At 35.6% G+C, this 20553-nt stretch overlaps 1 protein-coding gene across 6 annotated transcripts in view; it reads right to left on the reverse strand.

The window, feature by feature from the left end:
• Nucleotides 1-272: 272 nt before the first annotated feature.
• The window catches only part of EML1 (EMAP like 1), a 121079-nt gene continuing 100798 nt past the window's right edge, over nucleotides 273-20553 (reverse strand). For all 6 annotated transcript variants that reach the window (XM_068682782.1, XM_068682780.1, XM_068682781.1 and 3 more), the window contains 14 exons: nucleotides 19858-19968; nucleotides 17963-18058; nucleotides 17307-17441; nucleotides 15690-15789; nucleotides 13261-13415; nucleotides 12485-12610; nucleotides 12105-12236; nucleotides 9675-9742; nucleotides 8305-8393; nucleotides 7689-7786; nucleotides 7488-7575; nucleotides 7212-7307; nucleotides 2112-2242; nucleotides 273-1835 (listed from right to left, as the gene is read on the reverse strand). In XM_068682782.1, the coding sequence (XP_068538883.1) occupies nucleotides 1710-1835; nucleotides 2112-2242; nucleotides 7212-7307; nucleotides 7488-7575; nucleotides 7689-7786; nucleotides 8305-8393; nucleotides 9675-9742; nucleotides 12105-12236; nucleotides 12485-12610; nucleotides 13261-13415; nucleotides 15690-15789; nucleotides 17307-17441; nucleotides 17963-18058; nucleotides 19858-19968 (1551 nt within the window). In that variant the 3' untranslated portion in view covers nucleotides 273-1709. The remainder of the gene's footprint in view (nucleotides 1836-2111; nucleotides 2243-7211; nucleotides 7308-7487; nucleotides 7576-7688; nucleotides 7787-8304; nucleotides 8394-9674; nucleotides 9743-12104; nucleotides 12237-12484; nucleotides 12611-13260; nucleotides 13416-15689; nucleotides 15790-17306; nucleotides 17442-17962; nucleotides 18059-19857; nucleotides 19969-20553) is intronic.

The following is a 20553-nucleotide window of genomic DNA, read 5'->3' on the forward strand; positions in this document are numbered from 1 at the left end:
AATCTGTAGGTGAATGCACACAGCATGTACTTCTTCCCTTCTGTGAAGCCAGAGCTTCACTCTCCATGTGTGAATTAAGGTTTACATTCTCAGTCATGCTAGCACATGAAATTACATACCTCAAAATTTAGATTTTACTCCCAAATATTTTCAACAGCTATTCTAATCTACAATTCACAAACTTGTGACATTAAGTAGAAGCTTGGCTATTCTTCTAAGTATCTAGTGTTAAAGCAAAGATATTTTACTACACAGGAAGAATACAGTGAAAATTTGCTTTAATACATGTTTATTGGTGTCCTGCACTGCCAGTGTAGGAGGTTGGAGATGTAATAAAAAAGTTTCAAAATTTATTGATTCCATTTCATTTAAATCACTCTAAACAACCAGTGCTTTAGAGTTCAGAGAATTAACGTTTACCGTCCATTACAAGCAAACTTTTAATATTATCTTTTTCGAGTCCACTTAGGACTCCTCTCTTTTTAAAATTTTTCAGATACATTCCTCAAAGTAAACAATACATTTCAATCTGTGTCACAATCACCATTGGTAAGGCCTTCTGAACCATTTTATACCACCTCCACTATTACTTCATTGCAAAACACAATCTTATTTCATACTATAAATATCCATCCATGCACAAAACACAGGGGGCAGAAGTTACACATTAATATCTCATGTAGGCTTCCAAGACTTCCTTCACCCTCTGCAGGTTTATGGTACACTTAAAAAGATATCTTTAGACTTGGTCTACTTGGTCTTAAAATACAAATATACAATATCCATAAGCATAAAAAAGTAAAGCTGGGTTGCCTTACCATTTGTTATGAACTGCTAAAATCTTATACATGTACAATATAGCATCATGCTGATTAATATACATATTAGTTAAATATATCAACCAATAATGGGGATGTGGCCAAGCTTTTTTGTTTAATTTTCAAAAAGAAATTGTTCATATACAAGTAAAAAGATTTTTAATTTAAACTCATCTGGAATACCTGAACCACATAGCCATCTGTAAACCCTGCTGAGATAGCCAGGTCAAACTGGGGCATAACCTGCTGCTTCACTCATCTGAAAGGGCATATAACTCCTCACAGGTGATATCTAAAGTGTGCTACACTCCTAAGAGAATGCAAATTTACCAGCATTCACATTTGCAGATCTAGAAGACTAATTTTTGCATCTTACATCTTCATTTATACCTTCTGCATCAATTCGTCGTCCTCCATCAGAAATAATTCAGTACCTCAACAATGCCATAGGTTTTTCTAAATAAGTAGATATACAGTACAAAGTGTAGATAGTGAAACAATTAAGCACATATATACAGTCTTTGAAAGGCATTTTTGTGACCACTTTAGCAGTGTTTATAGAAAACATTTAAGATAGTCACATTCTGCTGATACCACTGTATTGCAAACTGTCAAGCCACATTTTTATATTAAACTTGTACTGCATTGTATATTGTACAACAAAAGAGAAAACAATCATTCTTAAGGTGTGACACAATGAAAAAATCACTAAACTGAGTAAAGTAACCAGCACAGGGCTTAATTTTCCTGAGGTTTGTAAGAATTTTTTTAAACAAAAATCACAGTGACCAGGCTAAACTGCAAACATACTGTTAAGTTTTAAATATACAGTTTATACATAAGTTCTGTGCATGGTCGACTCAATTGTGTATGTTCATACTGACATTTCCTCTAAATGACTCGCCACTGCATAATACTTGTGTCTTTTCCGCCCGTGGAGATGAGATGGGTGTCTTCACAGAGAAAATCTACATTAGTTACATGACTACTATGTCCACCGTACACGTGGCTTGGAGCCTAGAAAACACCATATTAGTGAGAAGATGAAGTGTCATAAAAACATACCATTACAACATAACATTCAGACTACAATGAAACCAAGGCATCACATTACTCTCAAAATATTTTAATATTAAATTAAAATTTAATTGTAGTCTCAATCAAACTTAAGTAAATCCCTTAGGCATACATACATTCCCACTTTTTCTTTTTTTTTTTCTTTTGTAAATAGGAAAACACCATTTTATGCATTTGTGTAGGATACAAGAGTGAATTTTTTTTTAAATGCCTTACCCTAAACTGTGAACAGGGATATGAGAAGAGATGTACTTTGCCAAAATCATCCCCTGTTGAGAGCAGTTTTCTCCCGTGTGATCGACAAACAGCGTTGATATCTGTTCCATCTGAACCTTCAGGCCATACACCTGAAACATGAATGGCCTAATTAAGTGTTTCTATAACGGAAACAGAAGTGACAGCTTCGGGTTTTGTTAAAATATTAATAAGGGGTTACTTGTTTAAAAAGCAAAAAACAAGAAAATCGTAAAAATAACTGCAGTTGAGTTAGTATGCATACTTCAGAAGCAGCAAAAGACCAGATCCTAATAGGAAAGTACACAAATCTTTTATTTCTTCTAGTCAGCAGAGTGCTTTTAACTCTGAAAAAGTGCTTCCATATGGTTATGTAGGAAATAATGTTACAGCTTTTATTTTCCTGTCAGCTTATTAATGTATGCACTAACATAGTTTCTTCACATTACTATAGGCTTAAAAGCTATGTATGATTCAACATACTTTCTTCATATTACTGAAGTCTAAGACCTAGGACAGAAGAATTTCCCTAGTTAGAAATGTTATTTAATAATTAATGAATGCGTTGAAAAGAAACTGAACCTACTATAAAATTTTAAGTAATTATATGTGAATAAAGTTATTTATGTAAGTAGTAATTCTTCCTTGTGTACTGTACTTCTTGCTGTCCTTGCACAAAATATTGCTCTAAAATTAAACCATAGGCTCCTCAATGTAAGGACCAAGTCTTTGCACCAAATCTTTAAAGCTTCTGAATACTTGCCTGCTGAAACTGTAATAAATTCCAGTCAGTTATTGAAATGTCAGCTTTTCTGTATGCAGTACTGTGCATTTTTTAAAGATGATTTTCATAATTCAGATTTTATCCAATCCCTGCTTTGCATAAATGATGCCAGGCTTTCAGAGGCCACTGACATAATTAGAATAATAAGTGTGCTGATATTATGATGGAGGGGTGCGAGGAAGCTGTATGAACTCTGCTGTGTCCCTCTGAAGTCCTACTACTTGAGTGCAAGCCCGCTTAAATAGTATTTTTAGTGTGTCAGGAGGAGACAGTTACCACTCTGTCATGCTTACCCTGCTCTTTTCCAGGGTGTGTCTATGGGCAGGGCAGGCACACACCAACTTCCCTTACTAGGACACCAAAATGGGAATCTGCCCTGTACTGTGGAAGCAGCTAGCTTGGATCTGCATGCAGTTCTTCCCAAATATAGTCTTTGAATCATTCCCCAGAAGCTCAAAAGCACTAAAAGGAAGTGACTTTATGTCTTTCTGCCAGTGATTTTAAGGAGGTACAAGTTACTGTAAATAAAATGAAACACGGTATTGATTTGTGGACTGCCAGTAACTCGCCTGACCTGTGCGGAAACCCCTCTTTGCTAGGCTGGGGATGTTAAAAGAGAGGCTGGGAAGAAAGAAAATGAATGTGCAAAGAAGAAATGCAAGAATTGCTACTCATGAAACTATGAATACTGAAAATGAAAAGACAGAAAAGCTGTTTTAAGTAACTGCTTTGACAAAAAGCAGGCTGTATGAACATCAAATGTTAGCTGAAAACCAGACATGAGTCTTCTCAAGATGTAAATATGACAAGCTGGAGATAACCCCTAAAGGAAATGGTTTAAGGAACAAGATTGCCATTTTAAAACAGGTAAAGACTTATATCAGCATGTTTGCTTTGAGATTCCGTACTCTTTCAGAATGATTCCAGTGCCCCATTGTCAGTTTTTCCAGTAGCTGAAGCACCTTTGCCGAAAAATTAGCCGACATTGTTCCTCTTGCCCCTCCAGTCTTCTGCAGACATGGAAAAAGCAACCATTTCCATTCTCCTGTTTGAAAATTGATGCCATGCCCTTTTCTTCTTCTTTCTCTAAAATTCATTCATTACATCTCTTCTCACAGAACGATATTCAGATGTGCAATTATTCCTGTTAGCGCTCGGACTACATTATCTGTTGGTCCAATATGCAAAACCCAGCAGCAGCATTCCAGCTGTTACTGGAGCAGATACTGACAAAGGATGATTGCCTCACATTTTGCATGGCGCCCTTTTCATTATGTATCCCTCTAATGCATCTGCCTTTTCTTATAACTACATAATAGTGTTGATTCATGTTCAGTTTGTATGCAAGAGTAATCTGATCTTTCTGTGCAGAACTGCTCTCTGGCCTGCTATCCTCTCTTCTGTATTTGTACAACTGGCTTCTACTCTTCAGGTATATAACCTTCTCTTTGTCTCTACTGAATTGCCTCCTTGTTTCATATATTTCCTCTGTTACTTCAGACAATTTTCTAATCCTGTACCTTCATGCCTCCTATGAATTATATGCACTGATTTATCATCCATGCTATTAATAAAAATATTCAAACAAAAATAATATTCAGTATAGAGCCTTCTAGACACTTTTGAGCCCAACTGATCTCAGCTCTGCTTTGCTTGCAATGCATTCAGGCTTTTCACATTGTCTTACATGTCTTCTACTCCTGCCCTTTACCTCAAAAACTAATTTTTCCAAAACCGGGCATGTAATGTGACCTGAAGCCATGGCTGTGTATCCAGCAGACCATGTGTCTTTGCAAGAGCACACAGATCAGGAAGCATTTTAAGGTCATTTATCCTTCACATTTACATGTGCCTGTATCACAAATATCCACCACAGAACACATTTCCTTACATGCTGCTGAGTTTCAGTTCAATCATCTCTATGCATTTCCAGGCTGATTAATCTGCTCCCATGCTTGAAGACAGGTGTTCAACAGATCAGTGCTCATTTTCCACCTTGCATTGATTACACTCAGCTGTGAATGCTACACATATTATTTGGGATTTTTATGTGGTTCTACCTGAGGGAGAAAATATCCCTAGCTTCAGTAGCGAGTAGTTACTGAAAAATGAATACTCTAGATGCCTCATGCCCTTGATGATGTGATTGATTCTTTTATGGACAGGGAGGCAACCCCAGCAAGCACTTAAAAACTGTGGCTGCTCTGAGACCACAATGTACGGAAGAACAGTGACTTCCAACATTATAGACTGGCTTCCGGTTTATAATTTATGAGCTTCTTCAGTTTATTATTCTAACCAATTTTAAATCTTCCCAAACAGAAAGTTTGCCTTGCTGAAGTCCATTATTTTCATTTTGTTGCTCCTCTCCTTCCTGTAGTAAGGCTCACGACCTCCCTGATTCCACAGTCATTCCTACACAAGACACATTCACATTTTTAAGTTCTTTGTACCTCCATACAAAGAAATCTGGAAGAGAGTCCCCTCCAAGTGCTTATTTATTTTCTGTGTGAAGAAAATTCAGAGAACTTGCTAGCTAGCCAGTGTACTGCAACTCATTTCCCAAAAGACATTGGAAGAGTAAAAATCTCACATCCTCAGCAGTTCTTTGCTTTTACTGATTCTGCTACCTATTAAAAATTTAATTCATTTGATCTTTTTGGATGGGCAACAGTATAACCCTGCTATCATTAATATTCATTTTTTCGTCGATAATTATAAAGCATTATCTTTATAACTTTCCCAGTCTGAACCTGTGTATCTATCAATCCTCAGTATACTTGGCACTGTAGTTCGTGTCTTTTTTTGCATTACATATCCTCTCTGAATAAATTATACCCTTTAAAATTTTGACTAACCTCTTCACAATCTCTATTACATTACTAAAATAATAACTGTGATAATTATTCAAACTACTAGCTACTTTTATTTATTCCACATACTTGTTGCTTTAGCAACAATATATGGCTTACAATAAACCTGTTCAGCATGGAGTACTAAGCATAAAAGTGTCTGTGATGTTTCCACAGGTGCCTCGTTGGCCCAGTAAGTTTCACAGTACGCTCCTAAAGCTGACTTGCTGCATAGGGGGGGAAGGGTCACACCTCTCAGCTGTGACACCCCTCTGTTAAAATAGTCTATGCACCAAAAGCAGCCCCATATTCTAATAGTACTATATTTTCCATGAATCTAATTTATAAAGGAATACTGATTCGAAGTATACATCATTTCAGAGTATGTGAACCTTTGATGCTAATACAAAGACTTTGTAACTTTTTGTCACATACACTCAAATCTCAGGCACTGAGGACTTGAATATATTATTAGTTCTATTAGGGCCTTCATCTCTCATATGAGAAACATAGCCAGTCTCCTAGGACTTCCTCCTTTAACTAAATCTGTGGTGTTGTGACACCCAAGCACTGCCTGTTGGTTAAATATTAAAAAATTTGAATGTTTCTTCCTAGCGTATTGCTACTGCCATCCCATCTTTTAGGCTGCAAAAACACGTCCTTTCTGGCTGCTTTCAAACACACTATTGCATCTATTCTACTATAAACATGGGAGAAAATCTTCCCTGCTTACACTAGAACAGACTCTTTGAATGTCTATGATGACTTCTTATTTTATCTTAAGGATTCAAGAACTTGAAGGCTCTTGTATTCAGTTTTCATAATGATCTGTTAATTCTGCACATGTTGTTGAATAAATACAAAACTTTTGAGCACTCTATGGAAAGCAGCTCCTTCAAAACTGTAGAAGTCTCATGGAAAAAAAAACTATCATGATTTTGTTAGATTTTTACTACTTTTCCCTTGTATTCCTTTCATCTCATTCACTTGTTATATATTCCATCAAATTGGCATAAAATTGCACTCAAGTACTTAATGACAGGACTGTCATCTCTTGTGCTTGCATAGTAACCAGTGCAAAGGGAATTGGTTCCAATAAGGGGATTTGGCCCAGTAGCTGCGTAGATAAATGATAATTTTGTAGAAATGGAACATTAAATTGAAAGAGACAAGCAGCAACACTAGTGTGACAGAAAGGACAGTCTGCAATTTCTTCCTTTTCTTCCCTTGTGCTGTAATTTAAAATTTATACTTGAAGCTAGCAGGAATATTAAATCAGAGTCTTTCTGGATTGAAATAAGAGGACAGATTGTAATAAGAATGGCATAACAGAAGTTCTGTGTTTTCCCCTGAAATGTGAATAGTCATGTTTCATAAGAAAAAATTGGCATTCACAGTATTTGTGAATAACAAGTGACAAAAGCTTCTATGAGGAAAAATGCTTACCAAAAACATGGAACCCTAAAGTACAGGTGTAAGTGGCCCATTCTATATCTCTAGTTGTTTCAACACTCACTACTTGTTTACAAGCTGATGGGATCCCTACAAAAGAAGAAAAAAAAGCATAACATCTTTAATTCTCAAATTGTATAGATTTTGATTGCAGCAGATGAATTAAAACATATGGTCTATCTTGGCAGTTATATGGTCTCATTTAAATTTTAAATCTGAATTAGACTGCGTGAACTTTGTACAAAATGAGTAAATACAATTTTTACTCACAGTATAGGATTTCATAATCTCCTGAATTAGACACAAGATACTGCGAGTTAACAGACCAATCCAGATGAGTAATAAAGCTGGAATGACCCTATGATGAGAAAAATATAACATTAACTAGCATCTCTCAATATGACCACATTAATACAGTGCTGCAAAACATACTTAAGTTGTTATTATTGAAAAAAAAAAAAAAAGACTTACCGAACATTTGCCAATTCTAGTGTACTTTCTTCCATTTTCATTAACACCATATATATAAATACAGTTGTCATGGGAACCTATTGCCAAGAAGTTTCCATCTATAAATGCAAAAGTCAACTTTAGTTATTCCAGTAAGGAAGAACTTAGATTAATTTTGAAAAGTTAGTACCATGAAGAATAGAAACTGTTCTTAAAGGTTTGAAAAGGAGAAAAAAGGTGATTTTTTTTTTCCCTTTGTCAGTTGCATTTGATACATGTTTCAAGATTATAACAGAGCAAGTTTATACAGAAAGCATCACTGTTAACACATGGCACTTCTGGAAGCATCAACTATCCATTTAGGACTAATCTGATTGCAAAAACCTGCACAGTTAAGTTGTGTTTGTTTTCTTCTTCCCAGTGATACCACGACAAATAGGGGTTGGTGGAGCTGAGGCAGTGGGACCTAGAGCTTAATACATCACATACTGTGTTGCCAGTGTTTCACAGTGTATTTATTTTTCAATTTAAGTATTTCAAGTGGGAAATTATTGTAGAAGCAAACCCCAAACTTAATTAAGAAAATTCAATACGTTTTTCTTTTTTAAGAAAAAAAAGTAAATAAACACTCTCAAACCTGGCGAGTAACGCATTACAGACAGCTGCTCATTTCCATCTGTGTGTACAGTGACCAAGTCCTTTGTTTCTGTGTCAAACACAAACCACCTGTTGTAAATACAGAAAGAGGCCAATAAATCATTCCATAAGGAATTTAAATCTACTGTAATCTTGACCAACTTTTCTTCTGTCAAAATAGCATAAGTTTTACACTAGAAAAAGAAAAACAGCAACTGCTACTCATTTTCTTTATTTTTTATTTTAACAGGAAAGTTTCTTTCCAGTGTTTTTTTTTTTTTTACCAGAATAACTATCAGGCATTGACCCTGATGTTAATCCTCAGATTTTATTGCTTTACTACGTGTCATGCATTAGAATAAAGGAAGAATTATATATAGTGACCCTTCTCCTTCAAGACAGCCGTATGCTATACTAACATTTAAATTGATATTTATATTATGTCCAAGAGCAAAAAAAAACAAAAAAACATGGGACCATAAAAAATATCACAGAATCTTGGCTCATGACCTATAAGCATTCTATGCATTTTCAGTTGAGTGCAACTGCTTTCAGCACTAACGGCAAAGTCTGCCCTCAAGTGACATTACAGGAAAGGATGAAATTATGGTAGACAATCAAGGTTAAACCAACGGTCTGCCACTGATCCAGCATGTAACCAAGGGATCTATCTTCTCTGTAAAAGGCAGAAACTATTTTTCACGCTGTTTTTTTTCCCGCCTTGTCTATTACACTCTTCAGGCAGAACAAATGTCGTAATATGTATTTTAACACTATGTCTAGCAGTGGGACATTTGCTAAAATTTTGTTAAAGCTTCTGGATATTACTGCATTAGACATAATAAGCCCCTTGTTAAATTTAGAATGAGCAACCATTTTCTATGTGATTTCTTCTACACAGCTTTTCAGGCCTCAGGGAAGCTCTCTGTATATACATCTATAAAGTTAATTCTTTATCTCAGACTCCTCTGTTAAACTCTCCTTTGCCACGATGGAAACAAAGATTTAATATCTAGGTCGCTGGTGTCATGAGAACCCCTTCTGTCCACAGCCTAACACTCAGCTAGACTTCCTGTCCTGTCAAAACCCACCTCCTAGCACTGATCTTAGACTGTCACTGCTCCAGGGCAGAAGCCTTCTCTTTATCCTATGTCCACACAATACTCAACAAACACAGGGTACTAGTCCAAGACCAGGATTTCTAGGAATTATGGGAATACAAAAAAATTTCATTCTCTAATCCAATTCAATTCAATATGGGATGAACACACATCACGTATCTGCAAAACAAGAACATTTACTTGAATGTGGTGAGCTGGAAAAATCACGTATTGTGTGTTGGTGCCCAAGGTGCATCTCTGTGCATCTTACCTTCCAGTTAGCGTTCCTACTGCAACAACAGATGCTGAAGGATGAAAACCTGAAGACTGTGCTGGATCCTAAAATGTTTTAGAAGAAAACACACATATTTAGCAATCCAAGTTATAACAAAAACACATTTTAGTTATCTTCTGCAAGACCACAGTAACCCTCTCTAGTGGTTTTCAAATACAAACTTAAGGGGGAAAAAAATCACACAGTTAATCACAGTTAAAAAACTGATTGAAATATTGCCCAATGGATTTTTCCCTCTATACAAGGCTACTGTTTTCTTCTCTATCTTATCTAAAAATAATTAGTCAAATGATTTCATTAGAAAATTGGCAAAGGCAACTGCTCACCAAAACACAAAAAAGAGATAAAAATAACTTGTTAAATTAGAGTTGACCTAAGAATTAAGTACTAAAGCTGCAGTTTGCCTACTGTCTAAAGATGTACTTGCTTGTCCTTTCAACAAAGGTATGTATCACTGCATAGCGGGGTAAAACCTAACTTCTGCCCACACCAAAAGACTTTTTCAGCATCTGCCAGTTGGAGCTTAATAGGAGACTAAGGGCATGAACTGAGTTTGTTATTTTGATATGCTATTTTAAAACATCTTACTTTGTATTGTATATTATTCTGGAGACATAAGTAGAATTGTAGTGTTCTTCTCATTTAAACTTATGCCTAAAAAAAAAAAATGAAGTGTTTTCTTTCTAATAGCCTCTACTGTTAAAAAGAATGAGCTCCAGAACCCTTAGGCAATAGGAGAAAGTCTCAAAATAAGCAGCTTATTTCTTTCTGACAGCTGCCAAAAATAATTTTAAAGCGTAAGCAAAAAAAATGAGTAACACATCTCACAAAAATGCTTATATCCTGGATTTTCTACATTCCAGAACAGTATCATATTGTAGCCATCTTAGTAAATCTGTTTACATTTTTATCAATTTGTAATTACTTCCCCTAGTGGCTTGGTGTGAGGTATATCCTCATCAGTTTAAGCAAGTGAATAATTTCAAAGTTACTAACTCCATTATTTATTTATTTTTTTTTTCCTCAAAAAAGATATTTTCTTCATTAAGCCAGAGGTTCAAACAGCAAGTTTCATCTTAGCAATAACCTCTACTCATAACTATATTAAAAAGATTTTACATAGATTCTCATGGCAAAAACGGGTTAAAGCAAAATGACTTATTTACTCTAGATAAGCAGTCAGTGATCTACAAAACACTGTCTCAGACATTTCAAGTGTTAAATAAGGAGAATATTTTCAAGACTGATAACGTCTTAACGAAGCAGTGTGTACTTGGAAAGGAAAAAAAATCTAAATGTAGTTTAATGAACCTCCTGCTATTGCCATTAAACCTTATCCTTTTGAAAAAGTTAAGTAAAGCAGTTTCTTAAACTGAGTCAGTCTCTTCAATTAATTTAGAAGATTCTCTTGTCAACAAAAATATAGATCGTAGAACATATGACGTCTGTTAGACAGAATAAACTCCCTTTTCCACATTCATCAAGCAATTGTGATTTAACAAGTGTATACAACTGGCACAGGATACTACGAGAGACAGTATGGCAAACGCTACTCTGTTCAGACTGTTTCAACTTGGTGTAATGGCTTGCAATTACTGCAGATGTGTTGCATTCAGCAAGTCTTATCAATACTAGCTTTAACATAAAATGTTACACAAGCCTGAGTCATTAGCAATCTTTTTATGAAAAAAGTTGCATAATTAGGAGTTTTGAAAAAAAATGTGAATAGAAGACTGCTTGGGGGAAAAAAATAGTGGCATGTCACAATAGAGACACTCTAAAAATCAGTTCCTGCAGATGCATGTAGTAATGCATCGTTATCACAAAGCCAGTAGGAGTTTGCAAATGAACAAATGAGTGCTTAAGTAGAGCACAAAACCGAGCCTTCACTGTGTATTCCTTCCATACCTAAACACGGAGTTTCATACCAGAGAGAGGAAATTAAATTCTAAAACATACATGTTCTTTCATGGATAGAACGTATTAAAAATCCTAACAACATATAGAAGACAAATAAAGGCTTAAAAATGTCACAAAAAATTATTGTCCTTATGAAGTTTGACTATTACCATTCTCAGGACTGTAACAGTAATCCCGATCAGAACTACTTTTAAATGATAAATACTTCCTAACTTTATATTTCTTCTTCTGCTCCTGGTAAAATAAAAATTATGAAAGTCAACAGCACTGTATACTTCTACACAATGCAGCACATACATCAATATAATCTAGGCCTTATTTTTTTCGTTTATAGCAACGTTATGCCCACTTTAAGAAAAAAAACGTTACAAGACGTGTTTCTTCTCCTTCAAGTTAGTATTTTAAGGTACTCTGTTAGTAATTATATTAAAATCACAAATTGAGAAGTTCTGTTAGAGGAGTAGACTTGTGTTTATAAATTTATACCTCTATAATCTTGTTCCAGATAGGATGATGAGTAGTAGCATCCCAGAGGGTAATGTGTTTGTCATGCCCACAAGTGAAGAACTGAGGTTTAGAGGAATGGACTGCTAGTCCCCAAAGCTCATCAGTGTGACCCTGCATGAACAGAAACGTTTCTTAACAAGGAGGACAATAACATCAAAATATTTTTAAACAGGATTAAAACGGCCAAACTATGTATTAAAGCATTAGAGAAATATGTTGTTTTGGATAGATGCTAATAAGCATGTTATTTGTTGCCAAAAGTATCAGAAATATGAATTCATCTGTTATTGCAGTACTTAAATTTGACCTCTACCTTTTTTGCTATGACACACAAACTTTCTTGAAAGGCAACAGCTTACCTGGGTAATAGGGAAAAAGTCTCCTGATAGTGTGCCTTGTAGTACGAAGTTTCTAGTAGTCCCTATTAGCACGACGTCACCTTTTCCCTCAGCTACCGTTCTTATTGGGCCAAACTGTTCTGGAATCTGTGTTCATAACAGACAAACAGATAGAAATGTGAGAATACAAACTGATTTGTCAAGCATGACTTTTTGTTTTTTAAAAGGCATTTAGCAATTGCATTTTAATGTGTTGCACAGAGAAGAAATAAAATGGGCGAATATACATCCTTGACTTCCACAAGTTTGGAACAACTTGCATCAGACAATTCGTATCAGTGGAACATTACATTTGTACAGATAAACAACATATTTCAACAGAAACGGTTCCTTCATGCAATGTTCACTCAGTTGTATTTTACTTCTGACCATGATATTTGATTAAGCATTTCCATTCAGTGGCAGGCTTTTTACTGCTAGTACTTTTTTTTGCAAGGTATATTTCTTTAATCGCAAACTAGGTTTTGAAAAATTCAGTGCTAGTCCCCAGTATAAAATTCAAAAGAAAATGTAATATTTAAAACATGAAGGAATGTCAGTGTATGAACAGATTTTAATAAACAGGCTCTCAGACTCTCACAGGCTCATTATCACAGAATATGACATTTTACCATTTATTCGTTTTTTCAAAGAATGTATATCCATAAGGAAAGAAAAAGATTTTAAAAGAATTCTTCAGAAGACAGTTAAAATTTCACTTTGAGTGGCAGAGGAAATTTAAAGATAGGTGATATCACCTCAGTTTTGTGAAGTTTTTGGTAATTTCCATTCCAAGATATTAGCTTTCGGTCTTTTCCACCTCCTGATACTAATGTGCCATCTCGCAGCATACAGAGTGCAAATATTCCGCCTTCATGTGCCCCTTGAACTGCGTGGCTTATTCTATTGGTACCTGGATATAAGGAGAACAGATCTACTAGTGAAATACTCAGCTTAATGAGTTCTTTTACCCCAGCTTTGTTCTTTTGTCCATTTCTCTACTTCCCAAGGATTATGTCTAAACAGCGCTAATGGTGGGAATAGTGTTGCACCAAAATGCTCAGACCCACAAATGAGAACACATCAGGCCATCTCAAAAACATATTCCCCCCTCATCTCAAAACCATATTGCCCTCAACTCAGAAATGAAAAGTATACATATTCTCTTAGTCAAATTCAAACACCAAGTAAAACAGGTTCATTTAAACCTTCTATGGGGATTTAAGCTAAACTCCCTGATATCACACTTGCACTGCAGCGTGATGTCATCACACTTGAACTATGAATGTTATTAAAAAAAAACAAAAACAAAAACAAACAAACAAAAAAAACCAACCACTTGGTATCCTCCAAGGATGTTCCACAGCCATCAGACACCTAACTTGTCCTGAAGTCTATGTTAGAAGTCCTTTCTGGTCTGGCAGAAGATGCTGAATCACTTCCCAAAAGAGCTTGTACCTCTTTATTAATGAGCTTAGTGTCTTCGAGCACCTTCTTAGTCTTAAAACACGTTCAAACCAGCTACTTTAGATTGAATATCTCAAATTTGATACCCATTACAATTGCAAAATACAAAGAAGCTATTGTTGGTGATTCCTGTGACTTAAACATGCACTTTGCATCAAAACCTGGCTAACTTTAGCACAAGTAAGGGGCTGATGCAAATTAGGAAGAAAAAATGCTTTTTCCATTGTAGAGTCACATTCGTTTCTAGCCACATCTATGGATATGTATGTCAGTTATGAATGTTTTCAGTTCAGAGAACTTCTTGCTAAGGGTTCTCTGAAATGGTGGAAGCAGCCCTCACTTGAACATGCAGCTCTAAATCAAAAATAGTGAAAACACAGAAAATAAGCTGTAATAAAACAGAATATCAAGAACAGACTTTTGTTCCCATCTGAAAAGAACCACTGGAGGTGAGGAGATCTTGCAGCATACAAATAATTGCCCTTTGTTTCTGGGAAACAGGGAAAGACCTCTTGCAGTTGAGGCAGAAATAAATCTACTGGCACAAAGGCAAACCAGCATCTGAGCACTGCACTGACCCTGCCATGCCAGCAGCTGCCACTGTCTCCCTTGTTTGTTGGCAGTCCAAAGTAACAACCAAGAACAGGAAGGAGATGATACTATGCAATTTCTAAACTTTATGTGGAAGAAAATGTATTCAAGTATCTTGCTTTAAAATATCAAAGGAAAAAAGAAATGAAGAATAAAAGAGAAGCTGAGGTATAAAAATGATACCCATCCCTTTCCACAGCAACGTCATATATACCGATTGCTCAAAAGCACAACAGAAAACTAACAGTTTTAGTAGCTGGTAGTCTTCAGATGAAAAAAGTCTACAAACACAGCTCAGTAAGGTCCAGCTGTGTAACTGATTCACCATGTTGCTCCCAGGTCTTCTGTCCTTCATCTTGAGTATCCTGGGAGAAGGCACAGAGTAAACACGAAGCTCTTGTCCATATCCTTTTCTTTTACACTAATAAGGCCTCCTTTAGGGGATTCTCCTTATTTCTATGCATGGCACCTCACATACTAACTAAACGTTTAAGATGTTGTTGCTGTTTGCCTTCTGGCAGGAAATTATCTTCTGCTGCCTAACATAGTCTTTCCTTACTAGAAAATGCTTTTTAAGAAGTTTGTCCTATCCATCTGTTCTTTTGAAATAAAACTGAGGAATTCAATTAGACCTGCATATATTTAACTTGGCTCCCTAAGGAAACAAACAAAGCTATCCGTTGTCTTTTTTAAAGTATATATCAATAGGCATAATTTTTGCCAACACTGCACTGAGTGACGATATAAGAGATTTGAGATCATCACTTCGGTTAACTGTGTTTCTTGCTGTCACCTTAATTAAGGAAACCAACTTCTCCTTCAATTACTTATTACCAGTAAAATCCATGATTACTAGCACTGCTCCATGATTCACCACCCACAGGGAACACATTCTATACAACTTTGTGCTATGGCAGTCAGGTGTATGTTGGAACTAGATGATCTTTGAGTTCCCTTCCAACCCAAGCCATTCTATGTTTTTTAAGAGCTGTTGGAGAATTCAGACTGGATTGGTTTCAGAAAAGAACTCAAAATAAACAAAATCTTTTCTTCTTAAAATGAGATTCTGTTTATGTAAAATCCAGTCTTTTACAATAAAGAATCACTATTAGCTTCAATCTTGTCTTACCTTTCCCCCAAACCAAAATGTTTCCACTTGAGTCTCCTGTAATAGTATCACCATTTTCAGAAAAGGTCACACACAGGACAAACTTTGGCTTCTCTTGTTTCTGCAGTTATGAAAAATACACAGTCACAGCAAAACCCATTCATTTTAGCTGTATGCGTTTCAGTAATTTAATGTAGTCTTACACAATTCTGTTACTACTTAATTGTCTTCACAAGAGTTAAATGCATTACCACAGTCTAAACTGCTACTTTGTGCAAAGGCAAAAGATGCACCAGTTGAGGTTGGTGTCCCAAAACTACACCCTTTAACTACAAGTTATGGATACATTCCTGCAGCGAGCCAGAAGGCATGCCATCTTTTAACACAAGACCAGGAATGTTCTGACACAAACTGAATCCCCCAAGTCCCTCCTCATCCCAAAGGCTTTAAGTATTTAAAATGGCCAAAGATGCAAGTAAATTCTATATTAATAGAGTTTTTAACTCTATGGTTTCTAGGAGAAAACATATAATGGGAAAGTCAACCTGCAGTGTAAAAATTCAGAAATCGTCTCTTGAAAGAAGGCTAAGGTTCGGTAATAGAAACGTTGCTTTGAGACCCTGCATTTAAGTTACTGACAGCAACAATTGGTGAAAAGGATAAGAGGACAAAAAGTCACTAGCTAGTAGTGTTTAAGGACATGATTTACAAAGTTTGTTGACTACTAGTTTGTTTGGCCTCTTTTCTTCCTCAAACAAGGAACTGTTATTAAACTAGGGCCACCACAGCTTTACATTTGCAAAAACCAAAATGAACAACGGAACCATAACAGAGGCAGAAATCTGTCCTAGTAGCCTAGAAGTTAAAAATAAAAATGAAAAATAAAAACTAACAAAATTTAAATGCTTTACCTCTGCATCTCGACCTTATTTCACACAAAGTACATAAATTGACATTGCAAAGTAGTTGTTTTGACTATACTTGCAAGTCACAACTCTGCAAGCAGTTAAATTGGCCCTACTGTAATTATCTGCAGTCATTGCGACATCCCTCATTTGTGCATGCCACTGCTGTAAAGCTTAGTCTGTATTTAAGAACAAAACCAAATCAAGACCTTGAAATGAAAATATTTAACAGATAGTGTCCAGCTCAGTCTCTATTTCAATTACATAACTCTAGGTATCTGAGCAGAACAGAGGTAAAGGAAAGAATACTCATAGTCACGTAATTTATAACTGAACTAGAGGAGGTTTTGTCTTTCCTTTGACAAATTTTTTTTAAAAGGCATATGACACTGTTTTTTTTGTTGTTTGTTTTGTTTTGTTTGTTTTTTTAATTTAAAGGAAGCACAAGGAGTTTTAAGGTATTTTTATTTTGTTAGAGTAGGGAACTATAAAGAATATAGGAAGAGGAATGCAAGGAACAGAACGGTAACTGCACTCCAAAACTTCATTGCGATGACAGCCCATTCAAAAGTCTCTGTGCCATACCGTGAATGCTATCTAAGGTTCTATAAAATTTCAAATTTCAAAGCAACATAATCATGTTGCTTTGATTTCCTCAAACTTTATTAACTCTTACTACTGTATGACTGTACCATTACTATAAACACAAAACTAAAGAAATATATTATTTTACCTCAAATAATCCTTGCTTTTTAATAAGGGAATTCCCTTCTAGTGTCCAAAAATAAAGGTGTGATTTTCCACAAGTAACTATTATATTTGTATCAGTAGGGTGAAAATCTGCAGCAAATACAGCTTCATTAGAGCACTTGAAAGGAAAAAGAAAAACATTGTATCAAAATTTAAAAATCAAAGAAAACAAAACAATATGAAATTGTTCTCTAGTTAGATAAATTGATCAACTGATATAAGAAAAAAATTTGAGCCATTCACTTAATAGCATAGATTGAAATACTTTGATAGGATATTCTGAAGCAAAAAAGACTAAAGTCAAAAAGATTACTATTTTTAAAGATAATTTTGAAGGATAACTTTGTTAGTATCAGATAACGAATCATTCTTTATGAAGCTTAGTTTAAGGTGCTTCTTTTCTGCACATGGTCCTACCATTATTTCCCAGACTTTTTTAATAAATTGTAGAATGAATACAATAGGAAAATAAAAAAGAAAAAAAAAAGAAGAAAAAAGCTATTAGGATAATCTCAACAGCAAGAAGAAACATGCATGTTCTTTGCCTTTTATATAACGGAAATGCTAAAAAGTCACAAGACATTTTATGACAAGAAATCCAGATGTCCATAAGTAGTACAAAATATCTTATTGCAACACCTTGACATCTGCCAGCTTTTCTTCTTTCTGCCAGTCCCACACCGAAAGCACGTGGTCATTTGAGTCATCCACTGAGCACAGGCTACTTCCTCCATTCTGAAGCAAAACATGGAAAATATTAATACATCCCCCAATAAACATTAGAAACTTATAAATACATATCCAAAATACTTAAATACTCCCCTGTAGTTTAAAATCATTTGTTTACATCGTTATACTTCTAGTTATCCCACAGATCTTCAAGAAATATAATTATTTATAGTATCATTGAAAAATAGGGCTAAAAAGGGATCTAGAAAAGGAACTCTGGCAGGAATAAGGTATGAATCTCTTTTTAAAAATTCAGTGATGCAACTTCCCAAGGCAAACCACACATTATCCATAATAAGAAGGCTTTTCTTCATGATTACATGGAGTTTGTTTCTTGAAATTTAATCAATTACTTCTTGTCAGATCTACTATGGACACAGGGATCAATTTCACTCTTCATATAGGAATAACGGACCAAAATCAGGGAATATTATAAAAAAATAAAAAATGACTTATTCCTGACATGTGTCTTGACAAAGATGGAACTATGACAATAGAAGAACTATGAGAATAGTTCCGTCTTCTATCAGTCTTTCTCATCTTAATGACCCTAATTCATTCAGTCTTACTTCATGCAGCATATTAAACAGACTCCATACCCCTTCCTCTGGGGTGTGAATCCCAAGACTAGAGGAGGAACTCCAACTGGGACTCTACCTGAACTAAGGGGAGCTGACTGGTATCACAGGTCTCACTAGTGATGTTAAGTGCTGTATAATCACCATATCTTTTTCCAAGTAGCAACTCTCTAGAAGGTAGTTTTCAGACCTTTTTTTTCCTAATTTGGGAGGGATTCATTCCTAGCTTTCTGTGTACAATGGAATAAACCATCAAATAACTTCTAACTGCTTTCCAGCCCATTCAAATATGATTTATTTATTTATGTTGTTCCTGGTATTAACCATGTCAGCTTTGACTGTGGATAAGCTTGCTGGAACAGGCTGAGCCTGTGGTTACATGAGCCTTCTTTTGGCAGCAATGCTGACAGTCTTTCTCCTGCCACCCATAGTACAGCCACGTGTTGCTGCCTCTTCAGATGAGCCAACACAGAAGTTTGCACTATCACAGAGTGAGTCTTTTCTGGAAATAAATCAATTTTAGAACGGAAAAAAAAGACCCAAAGAAACTATTTGATTTTGTTTATGTATAATTTCGCTTGGTTGTTTTTCTAATGTATTAGGTCCCAATACGTAGCTCAGGCACAGCTACAAAAATAATTGTGCCAACACAAATCAAGAGGTGAAACGGACAGGAATTAGTAGCCTGAAGACAGGGCTGTTTGAAATGAGAAATACAACACTGATATAGATTGGGAAGTGATACTCAAAACAAGCTAAGCTATGGCTGTGAAATCATAGCATAAAGCAAATACATTAAACACTTGCTTTCTTGTATAGCATCTGCCGATAGCAATCCTCTGCAATAACACATTTTATCCTTCAAAGCTGACCTTGATCTGCATTCTTTCACCTTTGTAGCAAGCCAGCTCTCTCAATTCACTCCTCTTTTTTCTAATTCATATAAAATATTGTCACCCATATTCCTGCAACTGTTTGTCCCTGAAGAACTTAATTGTGTGTTATGGTCTGCACGTGGTAGACCTGAAACTGCTGAAATATTGCTAACTTTAAAAATGACAAACCATTGGAAGCAACTGGGCTACAAGGTTTATTCCACTAAAGCAGCAGCTAAAGGGAAAAAAAAAAAAAGCATGGATATTTGCTTTGGTCACTGAAGCTAAATTTGCAAGCCTTCAAAGACCTGTTTGGCAAACACTCTTGGTATGACTCTTTTACTTTACTTACAGATTTAGAAAAAGCAATGCAAGTGACGGCTCGGTCAAAAAACCCCATTCCAATGACATGCAGTGTATTCAGAGTTACAGAATCCCAAACACGTACGTGTGGTGGTAATTGCTATAAAATAGACACAGAAATAACAGTTGAGAGAATGGCAGCAAAAAATATCAGAATTGGAAAAAAAAAAAAAGTGAATGGATCCAAATAACATTTTAAAACTATTTAAGGTATGAAAGCTATCATAACTTCTCTAGAGCCAACTGTATAAGGACTGAGACACTACAAATGATTTACTGATTACCATGCCTAGGATCAATATCTGGGATTAAGTATCTAGACTTCACAGCATTTCAAGTCTCAGTGATCTTTGGTAGCTCACTGAAGTTAATGAAGAATGTCTTAAAACATTAAGTGAAAACCATTGATGACCTTGCAACATGAGACCTACTGGTACGCTGAGGACCATCAATGTAAAGCAAACAAAATTATTCTGGTCAACATCAAACGACAAGTTCAAAAAAAGATCAACAATTTCTAAACTGTAGGCAAATAGCCCAAGAACAATTCATCAAAACGTGATTCCTCCTTCCTCCCCGCAATTGCTGACTTGTGTAACACAGACAGCCCCACACGTTCAATGTGAAGGCAGAAATGCATCTCAAAGCCACTAGAGGGCAACCCCAGGAAGTACATGCTTACTAA

This window comes from Anas acuta, chromosome 5 (genome assembly GCF_963932015.1).
Source record: "Anas acuta chromosome 5, bAnaAcu1.1, whole genome shotgun sequence".
NCBI lineage: Eukaryota > Metazoa > Chordata > Aves > Anseriformes > Anatidae > Anas > Anas acuta.